This window comes from Acipenser ruthenus, chromosome 2 (genome assembly GCF_902713425.1).
Source record: "Acipenser ruthenus chromosome 2, fAciRut3.2 maternal haplotype, whole genome shotgun sequence".
NCBI classification, from domain to species: Eukaryota; Metazoa; Chordata; class Actinopteri; order Acipenseriformes; family Acipenseridae; genus Acipenser; species Acipenser ruthenus.
In genome coordinates, this window is record NC_081190.1 from 10,009,719 (window position 1) to 10,029,256 (window position 19,538).

At 38.8% G+C, this 19,538-nt stretch overlaps 1 protein-coding gene across 4 annotated transcripts; it reads right to left on the minus strand.

Moving 5' to 3' along the window:
• Positions 1-1,889: 1,889 nt before the first annotated feature.
• Positions 1,890-18,823, minus strand: LOC117404068 (endoplasmic reticulum aminopeptidase 2-like). Of its 4 annotated transcripts, XM_058988820.1 has the most exons (20): positions 18,689-18,823; positions 18,089-18,161; positions 16,270-16,942; positions 15,754-15,892; positions 15,503-15,637; positions 14,951-15,071; positions 14,271-14,425; positions 13,307-13,420; positions 12,881-13,012; positions 12,321-12,452; positions 12,035-12,100; positions 11,584-11,759; positions 11,157-11,236; positions 10,843-11,026; positions 7,931-8,087; positions 5,530-5,714; positions 4,108-4,269; positions 3,307-3,447; positions 3,091-3,172; positions 1,890-2,434 (listed from the first exon to the last, which is right to left on the minus strand). In XM_058988820.1, exons 3-20 carry the CDS (start codon positions 16,773-16,775, stop codon positions 2,282-2,284), a joined length of 2,820 nt encoding a protein of 939 aa, XP_058844803.1. In that variant the 5' UTR covers positions 16,776-16,942; positions 18,089-18,161; positions 18,689-18,823; the 3' UTR covers positions 1,890-2,281. The 4 variants fall into 4 exon arrangements, with proteins under 4 accessions (XP_058844803.1, XP_058844795.1, XP_058844798.1 ...); XM_058988812.1 differs by lacking the exon at positions 18,689-18,823 and having other exon boundaries at positions 18,089-18,420; XM_058988815.1 differs by lacking the exon at positions 18,689-18,823 and having other exon boundaries at positions 18,049-18,420.
• Between the last annotated feature and the right edge of the window lie 715 nt (positions 18,824-19,538).

Genomic DNA, 19,538 nt, shown 5'->3' on the forward strand with positions numbered 1-19,538 from the left:
ATTGAATTAACTGCATATTCCAAATTAAAGTATACAAAAAGCAAATAATACAATATATTCAATCCAAGAAACTGAAAACGCATGGTAATAATACACAATAAATCAAATAATAAATCGAATGCATCTGAATTTATTTCTGCTTTAACCTTTGATACAAAACCATCACACTCCTGAATTGCTGTAGATATATTTTTGATTTGCCCTTTCCAGCCCAGTGATGCCAACTGGAATCACTGTTTTAGGGGCTTAGATTTCAGTATTTGCTCAAAATAAACATTTGTCAACATTGGTGGTAATAAAGGCAGCTATTGGTTAAAATCTGGACCAATGGTAAGGGATATGAGAGAAAGGGGGCTTGCATGGTCATGTGACTTAGAGTGCATGAACTGAAGACGAGTAACTCCTATTCTTCCAACTTGATGATGCCAAATGTACTCGTGTTGAATACTTAAAATAAAATGTGCAGTTGCAAAAAATGTTAAAATTTGTAATATTTAAGGCATTGTACAATAATTTTATTAATGACTTTTCTTTCTGATGTGTAGAAATAGATGTGGGCTGGAAAGGGTTAGGAATAAGAGGGTTACTTTATCCATGTAACTAAGTCTACACAAATGTATTTTTAAAAGAGTACCCTTTTTGTTTTGTATGGGACAACATGTGAATAAGTGAAATGCAGTGTGTTTTCACCACTACCAACTGGCTCTTTACATTGTAAAGGAAATGAACATACAGACATGTGTAGCGTGTAGCGTATAGCGTATGTCATGTCGTGTGCATGTTCAGCAGTTATACACGTGTGATTGGAACACTGGGTTTTCATTCACAATAGTACGGGTTACATTACCACACAATAACTGCTGAGCCCTAAGCCTCATTAAAGTGTATAGAGATATATACAATCACATTAGACAGCTACTTACACTTTCAAATGTAATGCCTTTGTTTTTTAATATCACTACCTAAACAAAAACAGAAAATCACTAAAAACAAAAGGTTACAGTACGCACAATGAAGTACCTGCAGAGATGAACCCTAATTGAACTTGATTATTATATCTGATGATAACAAACTGAGTGCCACCACAATTAAATGAGTAGTATACTTCTGGTTTGGTGACTTTCCCTGTCTGAAAAGTCTGTGTTACTGTCTGTAGATAATATGTAAATGTGTCTTGCTTTATACTAGATTTATTTTCCCCCATAAGAGTTCTTTAATTGTTTTTGTGGTAGGACAGAAGCTATGCTGTGTAAATAGCATGTGGGGGGGGGGGGGGGGGGGGGATTGTAAATAGTGTGTGTGGGATTGCAAATAGTGTGTGTGTGGGATTGTAAGGTGGCAGGGATAGGGTTAAATCTGTTGTCCCTGCCAGCAATCACATGTGTGGCCATTCCCCAGTTAGGTAATTGGTGCTAACTGGGGAGTGGCCACGTGTATAAAAGGAGCAGAAAGCCTTTGTTTGTTGGAGGAAACTAAGTGAGTGTTTTTGATACGTTAGTGAATGTTATAGTGAAGGTGACTGTCCAGACTACAAGTGATGTATTATTTTGTTTAAACATTTTATTTTGACCCTCCTAACTCCCTCCAACAAGCAAAGACTTTCTGGCTCCTTTTATACACGTGGCCACTCTCCAGTTAGCACCAATTACCTAACTGTGGAATGGCCGAACCTGTGATTGCTGGTAGGGCTACATTTAACCCCATCCTTGCCACCCTTACAATCCCACACACACACACTATTTACACTTCTGCCTGACCAGTTTTATCTGTATCCTATTCACAAAGCTTTTACCCACATAGAATAACAAGCCCTATTCACAAAACTTTAGTTCATTAAAGCATGTCTTAAATAAAGTGTGATTTTCAGAAACAACAGTATGAAGCCACAGTCAATCAAATTGTATTTTATTCACAAAAATAGTGATTAGTTTTTCTGTTACTAACTAAACTAGAAATAAAACTACATGCAACATCTGTAAGCATATACTGTACTGTACATGCATGACTGTTAAAGAAAACAGTTCAATTGAACACAATGCTGAATGTCTGAGCTTATACTGGTCACAAACAGTATAGTCCAAGTATAAAATAGTTACAACAGTACTGCGAGATGGAGCATAACATTATTGTTGAGTAGCTTCTTGCTCAATTTCTACCATTATCATTTTGTCTGAATCAGGTTCAATTAAAGTAGATCCAGATCAGTTTCTGTTCTCGTTTTCACTCTCTTTGAGACAAATCCAAGATCTCTAACTTCCCTGAGTTCTAGCTTCCCTGAGTTCTAAGTTCTCTGAACATTGTCCACAAGCCACTTTCTCAACACATGCAGATTTCTCTCCAGCCACCTGATATTCTTCTGAATCACTTCTATGACAACTTGAATAATCCTCAGTTCTTGCCCCTGTCCTTCGAATGAATCGAAAAACACCTTGACCTGCAAAACAATGAGAAAAAAATATGAACATTTAAATTGATGATCATATTTTTCGCTAAAGAAATATACTGTTAATCCATGTTAATCCATTTGATCATTAATATTCAACACAATGTGTGCAGAGAGGTAGGCAGAGGATCATGATGACAATGTGTTGTTTAATGTCATTTCCAAACAAACAACTCAATTGGATTGAGATCCAGGGAATGTGGAGGCCATGGAAGATACTTGAATCCTTTGTCATGCTCCTCAAAGCATCTGTGCAGAATTCTAGCACAGGGGATGGATGCATTATTGTTTGATCTTTATCTGCAATGATGCTGCAGTAAACCAGGACAGATCTGCAGAGCTGCAGGGATCACATGTCGCCTCATATGATCAAGCTTATGCATCTCTATGAGGACGATGCCAATTCCATCAGGTAGACAGGTCCTAATAAAGGGACCAGGCAGTGTTCAAAACTCTCTGGAACTTTACTCTAAGAGGTTTTCAGGCCGTCTGTGTGGCAAGATAGATTAAACCTGGTTTAAATTGCCATGAGTAGCATCATTCTACCTAGCTTTCCTAATGCAGAGACAGGGCACACCAAAATTAGTGTACGCTCCTCAAATGCAAAACGAGACCCTACACAGTACATCAAACAGTAAAGTGCTGACCTCTTCAAGCTCTTCTTTTGAAGAAAAATGTGATGTTGTGCCAGATATGAGGGCTCTTATAGAAGATGACCCCAAATGGAACCTGGAAATCAAAAAGAATGTATTGACACCTGCATTAAACATCTCTTTAGGAATGAATACACACACACATTTTCAAAAGAGGCCTGACTCATACCAAAGTGAAGCTTTATTACAGCCACAAAACAAAACACTTACTTTTCTAATAGTTTGCTCCAGTTATTCCTCACAAAGTTCCAGGCCAGAGCCTGGCCAGCTGGGTTTCTGCTGATGGTTGCAATGACAGCTGCAAGGTCCTGTGTTCTAATCACCTCTCCTTCCATGCTGAGGTCGATTAGCCTGCAGCAGAATAAACTGCATATTTATGTTCTGTATTTACTGCATAACCTAGTTCCGCTGTAGTGGAGATACGACCCTGAGGGCCAGTGTAGGATTCACCACATCTTTTCTAAGTCTCAACCCCGTCACAGTGGGATGGTTTAGTCTCCTTGTTTATCCAATCCAACATCTCTATTTCTGAACTCTTATAATAAATACTCAACAATGTTTTGGTCTTCCAGCAAACTTATAGAATGCCTATAAACGTAAACAATTGTGGACTACGCAGTAAGATTTATGCTGAGGGTTCCAGTGGTGCAGCACTCAGTGTTGTATCTTCATTCATTAAAACACCACTAGAGGGTTAGAGCTACAGTACACCAAACAAACTTGATTCAGTTGTTCTGTTTTGCTGTGTCACTGCAACACCATTATTGCAAGATGAATCATAAAAGTAAGTGTATCCCTTACACGTTTAAACAATGTATCAGAAATGTAACCTGATGCAAATTCAGATGGTCACTTTTTTTTATTATTTTTACATCATGATAACCATGACCTACTGCAGGAAAAATGATAACTAACATAACAATCCCGTTTAAGAAGAGAACTGCAAACCTCCATCAATCAGATGAGCAATGAAAAGGAGCGTACCTGTAGCCCACCAGCAGCTGTACTTACTTTGTGAGTTTGTCGGTATCTCTGCTCTGTGTCAGTGCAGACAGAATCTTATTTTTCTCTGTGGCAGACAGCGAGACCCTGTAGTACTCCAGGAGCTGGTTCCACCCCTCTGAAGTCTGGGCTCCAATAAGGTACACTGTCCTCAAGACATCAGTAGGCAGGCTGGGGGGGAATTAACAAATACTTTGGGGTTTTCTGGGAAAATATTGCAGCAATCTGGAGGTTTTCCAGCAATACAATTTACTTCATGCTTTTTGTATTGCTTTTGGGACAATAATACTGACCTGCATTTTCACTTGCATCCTGACAAATTAATTGGTCCCATTCTGTGGCACATTTTCAAACAGCAAGCAAGGTACTAAACATGAAGCAACTGCAAGTATTGTAAATGTAAAAACATGCTGTCCTGATTAAAAGTTAGGAAATCAATTCTAGTCCAATATATACATGTTTGTTTCATGCAAATGTATTTTTAAAAATGAACTTTCAACTAATAAGTGACTGATCATCAAACCCTGTCTGAGTTATGCATCACAGCATTGCTTGGTGAACTCCCATATATACTGTGAGTGTGAAATCAATTACTTTATTGATCGGTCACCAATTAGATGGGAATTAAAGTGTAAATATACTTTAGCATGAATGAAGCATTAACATATTGGACTTTATGATACGCATAATCAATTTTTGGTATTCATTTCTTAAAGATCTTTTATATAAACACTACCTTTGTTTAATGTTTTGGGTAATGAAGCCTAGATAACAGGCTCCTCTAACATCGACCCATCAGCAATCAATGAATTCAGTTTTTCTTTTACCCATGTGTGACGGGGTCCCCCTGCCCCTGTGCATATTATGATTTGTATTTAGTTTTTGTTGTATTATTTGGCAGGAATATTATTTGTTATTGTTTTGTGGTTAGAATATCTCATGAGAATGCGTGACTGTCAGCCACTGATTATTTAATTAGCTGACAGTCACACAGAATTACTAAACCTGTGCAGAAAGTGCCCGAGGTGATAGTAGGATAATTGATAGCTAGTTAATCCCTCCCTTGGCTTTGGCTGCATGGAGTTGAGTGTTTGGCGAGAGGAGAATGGGAGTAGAGTAGGAGGTAAAGAGAATAACTATAAAGAAAACAATTGCTATGCGTGCTGGTTCAATACCAGCACGATACCTGTGATCATTATTGTTGATTTATTTGATTGTTTTGGCCCACGTGCCCTCTTGTTTTGAGAAAGTGTTTTGTTTAAATGTTTTATTTAATAATAAACAAGCCACAGCGCAGTTGTACCCCAGTCTGCTATTGCTGGTGTGTGGTTTCATTTCCTGGTCTGGCGTCACCACACACACGCCATCCTTGTCACACCATGTTAAAAGCGAATCTCGTTTGCCATGCGGTACTCCTAGCGGGTTACTGACCTGACACTGCCGTTTGAGTTCACCCAACTTGTGAAGAGCTGGTTTGCCTTTTCAATACAGGGAGGGTACCCCAGGACACAGGCCAGCCCCAGGAGTTCAGTTCGAAGTCTCTTCTCTGACACTGAGCCTCCATCACTCCAGGTCTGCTTGTCAATCACACTTTTAAAGTACTGCAGGATGTATCTCTGAAACACAACATTATTGAGAGAGTAACTTTTATACCTGCTTTGGGATAACAATGGGCCTAAACTCTACTTAACTATAGGCCTATTTTACATTTTAACTGGAACAAAACACAGCGAATGTTGTGCAAGCACTGCATAGAGTAAAGAATAACAGCACTGCTTATTAAAGAATAACAGCACTGCTTATTAAAGAATAACAGCACTGCTTATTAAAGAATAACAGCACTGCTTATTAAAGAATAACAGCACTGCTTATTAAAGAATAACAACACTGCTTATTAAAGAATAACAGCACTGCTTATTAAAGAACAGCACTGCTTATTAAAGAATAACAGCACTGCTTATTAAAGAATAACAGCACTGCTTATTAAAGAATAACAGCACTGCTTATTAAAGAATAACAGCACTGCTTATTAAAGAATAACAACACTGCTTATTAAAGAATAACAGCACTGCTTATTAAAGAACAGCACTGCTTATTAAAGAATAACAGCACTGCTTATTAAAGAATAACAGCACTGCTTATTAAAGAATAACAGCACTGCTTATTAAAGAATAACAGCACTGCTTATTAAAGAATAACAACACTGCTTATTAAAGAATAACAGCACTGCTTATTAAAGAACAGCACTGCTTATTAAAGAATAACAGCACTGCTTATTAAAGAATAACAGCACTGCTTATTAAAGAATAACAGCACTGCTTATTAAAGAATAACAGCACTGCTTATTAAAAAATAACAGCACTGCTTATTAAAGAATAACAGCACTGCTTATTAAAGAATAACAGCACTGCTTATTAAAGAATAACAGCACTGCTTATTAAAGAATAACAGCACTGCTTATTAAAGAATAACAGCACTGCTTGTTAAAGAATAACAGCACTGCTTATTAAAGAATAACAGCACTGCTTATTAAAGAATAACAGCACTGCTTATTAAAGAATAACAGCACTGCTTATTAAAGAATAACAGCACTGCTTGTTAAAGAATAACAGCACTGCTTATTAAAGAATAACAGCACTGCTTATTAAAGAATAACAGCACTGCTTATTAACCCTTTGGGGTCCTATTTCGGACCTGGTCCGACATTGCAATTATTCCTATCCGGTCCATTGTCGGACCCTGTCCAACATCATCAAAAAAACGCAAAAAACGGGTTTTTAGTCATTTTTTCTGCGGAAAAAGCCGAGAAAGCCATTCAATGGCCAAATGGGATCGACAGGAGCCGAGACAAGCCGATAAAAAAAATAAATAAATAAATAAAATAAAGGCGTATCTCATGGTTAGTCATACATGCCCCTGGCATTACATAGGGGCGGTCATAAGGAAACAAGCTGAATGGTACTGTATCAGCGAACAGAGATTATCACGGACATTTGCAGAGATTTTTTTTGAGATGTTATAGTAATAAAATAATGACTTGGATTGCATAATTGAGGTGATAAAACGAGTGATCAGGAGATGATTGATCGGTATGTACGACTATAATTATTATTATTATTATTTATGTATTAGCATATGTGAAAGCAATAGCGAACGAAAGGGTGGGGCGGGGCTGGAGATGCCTAGTGAGTGCTTTGTTGATATGTAGGGCCTTTTATACCCGTTTGACTGTGAAAAAAAATACTTTTAAACAGCGCGTCTAAAATTAACTGCGCGTGTGAAAATAAATTTGAACCTGACGCGCCTGATACACACTTAATAAATGGACTGCAAAGGGTTAAAGAATAACAGCACTGCTTATTAAAGAATAACCGCACTGCTTATTAAAGAATAACAGCACTGCTTATTAAAGAATAACAACACTGCTTATTAAAGAATAACAGCACTAATTATTAAAGAATAACAGCACTAATTATTAAAGAACAGCACTGCATAGACTAAAGAATAACAGTGCTGCTTATTTAATGCAAGTTTGTTTAATTGGGACTTTAGATGTAACAGCAATAATTTATAATTCCCCAGTCTGCCAATAATAAACAAAGAGATTCTGCATTTAAAAACTATGACAAATTACCAAATTGTGGGCTAGAGATAATGTAGATGGTTAAAACCCCAATACATTTAGCACAACATTATGCTGTGTATTGTATTTAATTGTCATCCTTACTACTATCCTGCTCTATAGCACCCTTACAATCACTACATTCCAGCACCATGCCACAGGAGGACTGGTGCCAGTTGCTGGGAGGTAGAAGGTGAAAAAGGTATATACCTTCAGACCTTCTGCCACGTCTGAAATACCCCTCCTCTCCATCATTCGGTACAGCACCTCTAGGTAGCCCACGCCCTGCAGCAGCGGGATGTTCTCTGACTCCCGTCTCAGATAGGAGGTCAGGTCAAGGGCCCGGTCCAGTGAAAGCCTCCCAACACTGAGCACATTGTAATAGAAACAGAAACAAGCATATCTATTAACATCCAATTGGAAAGGAGTGGTGTTTCTCATAGCATATCTATTAACATCCAATTGGAAAGGAGTGGTGTTTCTAAAAGCATATCTATTAACATCCAATTGGAAAGGAGTGGTGTTTCTCATAGCATATCTATTAACATCCAATTGGAAAGGAGTGGTGTTTCTAAAAGCATATCTATTAACATCCAATTGGAAAGGAGCGGTGTTTCTCAAAGCATATCTATTAACATCCAATTGGAAAGGAGCGGTGTTTCTCAAAGCATATCTATTAACATCCAATTGGAAAGGAGTGGTGTTTCTCATAGCATATCTATTAACATCCAATTGGAAAGGAGTGGTGTTTCTCAAAGCATATCTATTAACATCCAATTAGAAAGGAGCGGTGTTTCTCATAGCATATCTATTAACATCCAATTGGAAAGGAGTGGTGTTTCTCAAAGCATATCTATTAACATCCAATTGGAAAGGAGTGGAGTTTCTCAAAGCATATCTATTAACATCCAATTGGAAAGGAGTGGTGTTTCTCATAGCATATCTATTAACATCCAATTGGAAAGGAGTGGTGTTTCTCAAAGCATATCTATTAACATCCAATTGGAAAGGAGTGGTGTTTCTCATAGCATATGGATTTGGCGCATCATGGTCTGAATTACATTCGGTAGCATTTCCTTTTGGTTTTTTTGTTTTTATTTGTGAATGTAGTGTCCATGAAAGATGAGGGATTACAGACGTGCTCAAATTTGTTGGTACCCCTCCACAAAAAACGAAGAATGCACAATTTTCTCTGAAATAACTTGAAACTGACAAAAGTAATTGGCATCCACCATTGTTTATTCCATATTTAATAGAAATCAGACTTTGCTTTTGATTTTTTATTCAACATAATATTGTAAATAATAAAACAAATGAAAATGGCATGGACAAAAATGATGGGACCGCTAACCTAATATTTTGTTGCACAACCTTTAGAGGCAATCACTGCAATCAAATGTTTTCTGTAGCTCTCAATGAGACTTCTACACCTGTTAACAGGTAGTTTGGCCCACTCTTCCTGAGCAAATTGCTCCAGCTGTCTCAGGTTTGATGGATGCCTTCTCCAGACTGCAAGTTTCAGCTCTTTCCATAGATGTTCGATAGGATTCAGATCAGGACTCATAGAAGGCCACTTCAGAATAGTCCAATGTTTTGTTCTTATCCATTCTTGGGTGCTTTTAGCTGTGTGTTTTGGGTCATTATCCTGTTGGAAGACCCATGACCTGCGACTGAGACAGAGCTTTCTGACACTGGGCAGTACGTTTCGCTCCAGAATGCCTTGATAGTCTTGAGATTTCATTGTGCCCTGCACAGATTCAAGGCACCCTGTGCCAGGCGCAGCAAAGCAGCCCCAAAACATAACCAAGCCTCCTCCTTTCACTGTAGGTATGGTGTTCTTTTCTTTGAAAGCTTCAATTTTTCGTCTGTGAACATAGAGCTGATGTGACTTGCCAAAAAGCTCCAGTTTTGACTCATCTGTCCAAAGGACATTCTCCCAGAAGGATTGTTGCTTGTCAATATGCATTTTAGCAAATTCCAGTCTGGCTTTTTTATGTTTTTCTTTCAAAAGTGGAGTCCTCCTGGGTCTTCTTCCATGGAGCCCACTTTCACTCAAAAAGCGACGGATGGTGCGATCAGAAACTGACGTACCTTCACCTTGGAGTTCAGCTTGGATCTCTTTGGCAGTTATCCTTGGTTCTTTTTCTACCATTCGCACTATCCTTCTGTTCAATCTGGGGCCAATTTTCCTCTTGCGGCCGCACCCAGGGAGGTTGGCTACAGTTCCATGGACCTTAAACTTCTTAATAATATTTGCAACTGTTATCACAGGAACATCAAGCTGCTTGGAGATGGTCTTGTAGCCTTTACCTTTACCATGCTTGTCTATTATTTTCTTTCTGATCTCCTCAGACAACTCTCTCCTTTGCTTTCTCTGGTCCATGTTCAGTGTGTTGCACACAATGATACCAAACAGCACAGTGACTACTTTTATCCATTTAAATAGGCTGAATGACTGATTACAAGATTGGAGACATGTGTGATACTAATTAAAGAAACTAATTAGTTTGAAATATCACTATAATCCAATTATTTATTATCTTTTCTAAGGGGTACCAACAAATGTGTCCAGGCCATTTTAGAATATATTTTGTAGAATAAGCAATAATTCATCTCTTTTCACAGCTTCTTTGCTTTATTCTATGACATACCAAAGGCATGCAAGTATACATGATAAAATAGCTTTTAATTTCATCACTTTTCAGGAGGAATGAAGCATTATTTCAATGAGCTGTATGGGTACCAACAAATTTGAGCACGTCTGTATCACATTCAGCTTTGGTGCAACATTTTGTGGTGGCTTGGAAACCCTAAACAATGATCAACTTGTGACCTGAGCTAGATTTGAACCCCTTGAGGCACATTAATTTGCCTGCTGGGCCACCAAGCCCCAAGGTTAACAAAAGGGAAGAGTTGAACCAAGTGAAGTGGGATGAAATAGCCTGCTGGGCCACCAAGCCCCAAGGTTCATGACGCAACAGCTCCAGAATCTACCTACAGCAACTACAATATTATTCTGTGATTCTTGTTGTATACTTATCAGTCTCCAGTGCTGTTCACGTGAGCCCAATCTTTTTTTTTTTTTTAAAGGAGAAAGAAACAACAACATGGGATTTTATTACCTGACCAGCTGAAATGCATTGTGGATGAGGTTGGTTCTGTCCTTGTGGCTCAGAGCAGTGTGGTTCCGATCCAGTAAGTGAATCAGCGAGTCCCATCCATCTCCCTCATAATGTACAACATAATATCCATTCATATCAGCATTGAACTTCACCCAGCTCACCTCTCCCTCCAGCTCAATGGTATCTGCATTACAACAAGCGGTTATGTGCATTACATAATTGTGTACATAACATCCGTGACTTATACAACTCATAGAATCTGAGTCAAATACAAGTTTAAAATTGCAGAAAGGTAACTATAACGAGTACTAGACCTGATTTTGTTCTCAGTAAGTGTCTTCCAACACTTCCAGATTCGCTGGTAAAGTAGGTGAGAGGAACATGCCACAGGTACCTATCAGGAACAGGAGAACACTTTTAGCATGTTGATGGCCATTGTGATCTCCAGCCTTTCATTGCTGTCCTACAACAATCAACATTGAGCTCAGGGAACACAAAGACACTTTTTCAGGAACAGTGGCTTGAAACCTGGTTCCAAGAGACCGGGAGATCTAATTTGAGGCAACTTTGTTGTATAAACCTACTGGTCTCCCCTGGTGTGCCATGCAATAGCCTGAAACCTACTGTAGTCTCCTGAAACCAAGCTCCAAGCCACAAAGTGGTTTCATGTTCCCTCAGCTTTAGAAACAGAGGACACCGAGGAGCTGATGTAAGTATTTACACGTTATGAACCGATCGTACCCAGACTGCAGCGCAGCCCATTCAGGGTCTTCCTGCAGTACTCCTTTCAGGAAACGCTCCTGACGGATTCGGACTTGCTTGCCACTGCGCTCCACAACGACGAGAGGAATCCCCATCTGCAGGGTCCAAGTGTCCATCATCTCTTTTAGATGCATGTGTTCTTCTGCATGGTGGTACTGAAATATGTGTAAAAAACGACAACACGCAGCTCAGGGCTGTTCATTTGAAAGTAGTTTATACATGGTACAATGCAAAACCCTCTACATAGGCACAACTGCCCTAGCCTTTGGTGCTGTTTTAATACACTAGCTTATTACTGAAGTAGTCAGATCGATAGGCTATGATTACTATGCTACTCAGAATTTATCCCACCCGTGTCAGGCACTGGAGTGTGTAAATACTGAGGCATTGGGAATGGCGAGCCCCCTCCTGCTCCTTCACAGTCACTTACAGCATGTGTCTGTGCTTGTGAGCGTGTGTAGCAGAATCCTCCAGTGAAGTCTTCTTCTGAACAAGTCTGTTGTGGATAAATAATAATAGCCGGATCAGATCTGTTAAAAGCTGTTATCTACAGCTTTTGACACCGATTTAAATTTTTAGGTTTTATAGTGGAGCTGGAGCACTCCTGCTTGATACATTCAAATGTAAATTTAAGTTAAAAAAAACTGAATACATACTGTTATCCCTAAGTTGTGGTTCCAGTGCCAGTTAATGTAATTTCAAATGAAACAGCTTACATTTGCCATGGAGTCCCATAAGTCGTCACTCTTTGCATTCTTGTAGCTGTACCTGCGCAGGTAACGGATAACTCCATTCTGGAAGACATCTTCTGTAAGGAAGTCTTTCAGCATGTTGAGCACACACGCGCCCTGTCACAAGAAAACATCTATAAGGCAATTGCCTCATTATTTGATGATTCTGACAATTCAGACAGTTCAGATCAGAACTGTGTACACCCAACAACAACCAATGATTATTAACAGTAAGCATCTCAATAAGGGCAAGACATGCTTAAACAGCCATGGCGATGCTTCTTGGTCTTTCAGGAAAGCAATTGATTTGTTTCCCTGAATAACACATTGAGCACAAAACGATACAGGACAAATACAGCAATGTATATACAACTGGATCCATGTAATAGTCAGGGGTGGTTGATACACAGAGGTATATTTCAACCCAGACTTTCACTGTTCTTTGTCCCCTATAATACTCCTCCCAATTGTAAAAGGTAAATCATCAAGCTGTAAGTAAATGTGTCCCTTCACACACACACACACACACACGCTGTATACTACACCTTGTCATAAGAGACTGCATCAAACATTTCCATGATCTGAGTTGGGGTTTCTGCTGGGTTGGTGATCGGATGAGAGGAGTTTAGGGAATCTCTTGCCATGGCTCCAAAGCACACATTTAAAAAGTAGTCATCCTGGAAACACAAAGAGCTCCAGTAATTTCTTGTATAAGAGTTGACCCCGGGAAGATTGCATGGTGTTGTTGCAGTTTGCCATGCTTTCCTCGTGCTTATGGATTTTATTATGGTCCATACTTGTCCGTCTGATCGGTCTTTATCTGGCTTTCACATTGCTTTACTACACTTTTATTGTGGTATGTCACAGTAATCTTGTTTGTTTGTTGGTTAACACTAACATGCATCATACAGCTTTCTATTTGGAAATGTTAGTGCAGCAAAAAGGATAGAGGAAAGCGAAGGCATACTTACAATCTGAATGTCTGGATAAGTGCTGTTGACAGACACACGCTCCATGTACCTGGCAAAGCCTTCATTCAGCCAGATGTCATTCCACCACTCCATTGTAACCAGGTTACCGAACCACTGAATGCAAGGGTCCAACAGGAACAGTTAGAAAGCACAGGGACAGGGATGGACAAAAAACAGAAGCACCTACTGTACAACATGCGGGATACTCTTTCCTATACACAGCCCAGGCTAACACAATCAAATGAATGGTGTATTCGTCTGGTTGTCACTTTCTCACCAGGTGAAGTAACACGGCTCTTCTTTTGCATGCACACTCACCAGGGCTGGGTTCAATTGCTGTTTTTTCAATTCCAATTCCTTTTTAAAATCAATTCCAAATTCCAATTCCAATTCCAATTCCAATGACGGTATTGAAATTGGGAATTTATATTTTACAGACATAATAATTGTTGCGATTATACAACTGCTTTCATTTGAAGCTAATTAATTGACTAACAAACAGCGGCTTTAATTTAAGTAATTTGTTGCCCCTGTGAGCTCATTTTAACAGAATACTGCTAATTGCAATTGTGATCCACGACGTGTTGGAATCCATTAAGAGGGAATTGGAATTGAAAAGCAGGAATTGACCCCCTGCATACAACACCTGTCTTGGCACAAGGTTTATGTATCATTCATCAAACACAAATGTCAGAATGACCCTCATACCTGAGCTAGCATATAAAACAGAAGATTCGCGGAGTGGAATCCATTGTTTGTCGATTGCTTGTACATGGCCCCTATCACTCCGGACTGCTTCTTGCAAGAAGCACAGATGACTCATAAATACTCCCTTAGACAGTAGGCACAATATGAATGCGTTACATACGGGCGACTACACTATATGCATCCCTGCAGGTATAATTATGAATTCATAAGGCAGACCATATTTAATATTACACATGCATGGTCAGTGCCTCAGTACCTGGTGAGCCAGTTCATGTCCTATGACCTTGGTAATCCACAGTTTATCTGCATCACAGGATGTCTGAGGGTCATAAAGCAGAGACGTCTCTCTGTAAGTAATCAGGCCCCAGTTTTCCATGGCACCTGACTGGAAATCTGGGATAGCAACAAGGTCTAAAAGAAAAAAGGAAATGTGAGCATTAATATAGCATCTGATACAGCAAAATATATCAAATAAATAAAAAGGGACTTGTCAACATATTGGGCAAAGTTTACTCTACTTTAATCAAAGAGAAATACAAGACTTAACACTAACAGATGAGAATGTTAATTCAAGGGCTCCTTCACACACACGTGTCGTTATTTTCAAATTCTGAATTAATAGTAGTTTTTTTTTTTTAATTGACTTTGAAAAAGGTGGAGCAACTTTGCACTGGAACAAAATCTTTCAAAACGTGACCCATTGCTTTCACTACAGTGAAACCTGAAGTGTAAAATAAATGCAGAGCAGACATAGTAAAATGCGAGTGAACCATGAATAATCTAATAGAAATACAGTTACAGCACTGAAGCGTAAACCAGATATTTATCAAACGTACTGCTTGCTGCTATATTTACTCGAGTCATAGCTTATAGGCTATAGGTACGTCTTCACAGAAGACATTCCTGCATTTGAATTAAAGAGTGTTCAGTACTTACCCTGTTTAGGCAGAGGATAGCTTATATTAAAATAATGCTCATAGAACTCCAGTATTTTTACTGCTACTTCAAGAGCATAGTGGGTTTGATTCCACTTCTCCGGAACAGCATAAACTGAGACCTGTTAACAGATCAATGAAAAAAGCTAGTATCATTGCTACAGCATAGTCGTGTCCCACCAAACTCTAGTGCAATTTACAAACTAAAAATCCTGTAAAGACAAGCTGTATTTATCTAATTTGATACAGTACATTACGCATAGACTTAACTTTTGTGCTTAACAAAAAGAGAGTAAGTTATCTTAACAACACCGATAAAGAGAAACATATATACTACAAGTAGATGCCAGTTAAAAATGCTCCAAAAAATTACAAAGTAGCCTGTCCTTAAATGAGGACAATGGCACTTAATGGGCTAATCATTTTCAAATAACTTTCTGCAGAGCGTGACACATCCTTGCAAATGAGTCCTAATGTCAATGAAATGTACATCTAATTAGAAAAGAATGCTCTCTTCTAGTGTGTATCTCCAAGCACGAAAGCACTTGCTTACCTTGATACCTGAAGAGGTGACAGCACTCACAGCCCTGAAGTCACACACTATATACGCTACTAAGTAGGTGCTCATCTTAACACTCTTATCAAAGTGGTCTTCCAACAGCCCCCCTTCAAGCTCAAGGGTCATTTTCTGTGGAGGAAATAAGATACTTCAAACAATGGCACAGTAATAATCTGTATAAAGCCTACTGTGGTCTGCTTCTAAAGTAAGATCTAAAAAGCTACAGTACGGATGGTGCATCCTACCTTGGGCATGTTTGACAGTGCGAGGTGCTGTCTTTCTCTGGATATTTTAATTGAGAACGTGGCTTTAAAAGACGGTTCATCAAAGCAGGGGAATGCCATGCGGGCTGCTGTGGGCTCAAAATCTGTGGTTGCCAGTATCCTGTTTATGAATGGACACATTAATGCTGAATATTAAAATTAGTTTGATCATGACAAGTTCTATATTGAATAACACTGTCAGACTGTTATTGATCGATTCTCAACAATTGAGTAAACAAGGGAACGAGGAATCTCATTGCTTTGTTCCATGTAATGAATAGTTAACTTCAAATTTCATAAAACCAATTAGTTGGAAAATGCGAGTATGGGCACACCCGTAGTTAAATAATTTGTTGTATTAGTTTCTATAACCAAGGGTAAGTGCCAGCACTACATGCAGTCAAGCACTGATGAGGAGGCAAGGGTTGATATATACCTGCATCTCACTAGCTATTATTTCCTAGCCAACACATATTAATAATTATATAAACCACACACCTTTTTTCACCATCTACTGTCCGATATGTGCTTTTGTAGAAGCCATCAAAGCCTTCCGCCAGACTGGCTTGGAATTCAATGCAGAGGCGGTACTTTCTGTGAACTGCTAATGGCTCAGCAGCCTGCAATGCAATTTGCTCATGAGATGGGTACTCCAGAACACTGACATTCTTTCCTAGACTGTCAGTTTCCAGGTCCTCTTCTGGGACGATGGTTGCTCCGGTGATTTCTAAGTCTTTGCTGTGCAGGATGACGAAGCTGGTTTCCTCTTTGACCAGCACCTCAATCTTCACAGTCCCAGTGAAGTTCAGACTGGTCAGATTGGGGTGGATTCGGAGGTCATAGTGAACTGGTACGATCTTATCAGGAAGTCTCACCTTGTTCCAGGGAAATAGATGACCATTAGTCGCTATGGGATCCTGATGTGCTTTGCAAATAAGCGCAAGCTGAAACCACGCTGACATTTTCAGCACTTGGAGGATTAGTATTTTCCCCATAGCAGACATAGTTCAATAGCCTATTCTTGCAATTTAGAATTATATTGTGGAAATGAAAGTAGAAGCTGAGAGTTGCCAGTCACTTTCTGCTAATTGGGTGTGAAACCCAAGCAGTGCTGTGACGTGTGAAATGTCTGGTAGGGGATGACCTCACATGTGGGCTGCCAGTGCTCATCCTAAAGAAATAGCGACAGCAAATTAGAAAAACTCCACCCGACTCATCCATACTGAAACATGATGATCACACATTAATTAGGCAGAGGAAACGGGTTAATAATCATGGACTCCAGGGATGAAGTCTGAACTCCTCTCTCATCCGCAGCTCCGTCTGAACAGTGTGGATAAACTGGCTGACCAGTGTGCGTGTGTAAAGTATAAAAATATCAAGTCATTAATGAAGAACCGCCATGAATCTGCTCCAAAATAAGAATCATTTTCAACTTTAGACAGGTTTACAGAGTTTTGTATTTTCGTTGAGCCAAAGAATGTAAATCTAGAGGGAAATGCACATTGCAATCTCACAGTGGTTGGCATACTAAGTACTGTAATATGGGATAACCAGTAGACACTAATAAGAAATGAGCTAATTACAGATTTGAGATCCAATCCATACACCACACCATGAGGGCCCAGGTGGCAAGATAATTAATGTCACATGCAGGTTCATGTTAGTTATACAGTTCATGTGTTTATCTATCTGGCATGGTTTTGCTGAGCTGTAAAATAAAGAGACTGTGTGAATGATTTACACAATTATAATAAAACTAGTGAGGAGTCAGGAAGTGTCACCACAGCAGACCAGAAGTAAACAGCACAGCCAGACTGACTGGCATAATCTGAGAAGAGTATTTGGGCAACAGACATCAAAAATACCCATAACAAAATATAGTGTTGCACATCTGATGCACAACCCACTTGTGGAAAATAGGGTAAAATAGTGGCCACATTATTCATGTATGAGGGCTCAGACTACTGAAAGAAATTCTATTTTAGCCAGACATTTTTTAAAGGCACTTATGTCTGTCACTTCAGCAGTTCAAAATATCGGGCGGGTCGCCGTTATTACATATTACCACCTGGAGGGTGCTTTAGTGCGAGCAAAAGGTGAAAATTCAGCACATCAAGCTGGAGAACATGACACGATGTTTGTTACACAATCTCTATAAATATGCATTCTTACTATGGTCAGTTACAATATGTTTTACAAGGGGCATTTCTGCTAATACGATGATACAGCTAAAGTTAAAATAACAGTTGAAAAGAAAAGCACGCAAATACATACAATATATACTAGGCTGTGGCTTTGCCGCTCAAAATAATACCGTAAATATTCTTGCTGGTCAATGTTCAGTAGTGGAGTACAGCACCCGGGCACATCCAGTTCAGCACGGGCTACTGCAGAGGCAAATTACAATTACAAATGGACGAGATAGGAGCAGTCGTCACCCAAACTCTGCCTCTAGTACTACAGCACTTTCACTTTTGTTTTAAAGGGCCAGTTTGTGACGTTAAGTTTAAAATTGTACAAATTACAATTATATTAGATCTCCATGATCTCTATAGTCGCTTATATTTAGTCAGAATGTTTTACTTTTAGCAACCAGAAGAAAAGAAAAAAAATGCTTTCAACATAAACTTTACACTTACTACCAGTAACTTCCTGAATACAAACTGTAGCAACTCGCGCTTAAAGCTACAGTAACACTTAAATATTTCTGCACCATCATTATAAACGACTCTTACTTATCTTCAGGGAATTGGAAATAAAGTTGTTACTTTTTTGTTTTTTTATGAAACATAAGCTAAAATGTAAACAGAAGGCTCGAGGTTCTTGACAGACAAAATTGTATCACAGTTAAGGTAATTTACTGAAGTTAGTTTTAGTATTATACACGTACGTCTACTGCAGATTTACTTCTCACCTGGTAGGTAACACGGTACACCATCACTTCACATAGGGTGACCAGACGTCACGGTGTCCCGACATTTTGCTCAAAATCTTTCAAAAGTCCCGGTGTAGTGTTAGAAAGTGGTACATCGTCAGATCCTTGAGCCATGTAACTTCAGAAAGCGATGCGTTGTCACGTTGAACGTGGTACACTGTCAGGTTTTGGTACAGGTACAATCAATTGTGATCTGATGGGTGTTTTCCTATTGTCAAACAGAGGTACGTTTACTATTAATTTTTTTGATTTGTTTTGTTTTTGTTTTTTGCAAACTCAAACTGGAAACAGACAATCAATTTCTATAAATAGAAAAAAATAATTCACAACAAGTCCACCGCAAAGTTGCACAAATACAAAAATGTACAAGACCCAATGAACTGCATATTATCTTAATGATAAATTACATTAACAATGATTTAAAAGACTAGAAAATATGATAAATTAAATTTAACAAGATGTGAAGACCATATTATTTTTCTTAATGGTTGAAAAACATGATACATTACATTAGCAACGATGATGTTAAATATGATCAATTCAATTAAAAAAAGATGTAAAAGACTCAAAAACAGCATAACGCACCAGATTTGAATGCGCGGGTCCCTGCTTTCTTAGCTTAAATTGTTTAGGCATGCGCGAGCAAGCGCACTGTGCTGCGTACCGTTTTTTACAGCGTACCTGAAAATAATGCTACATCGGTTTCAACTACTTCATGTAGCGCGACACTCTAAATAACTTTTATCAAAATAACGTTTATGGCACCTGCAGTGAAAACTAAATAAAATAATAATTAAAAGAGGATGGCTGTTTAAATAACCATTAAAAT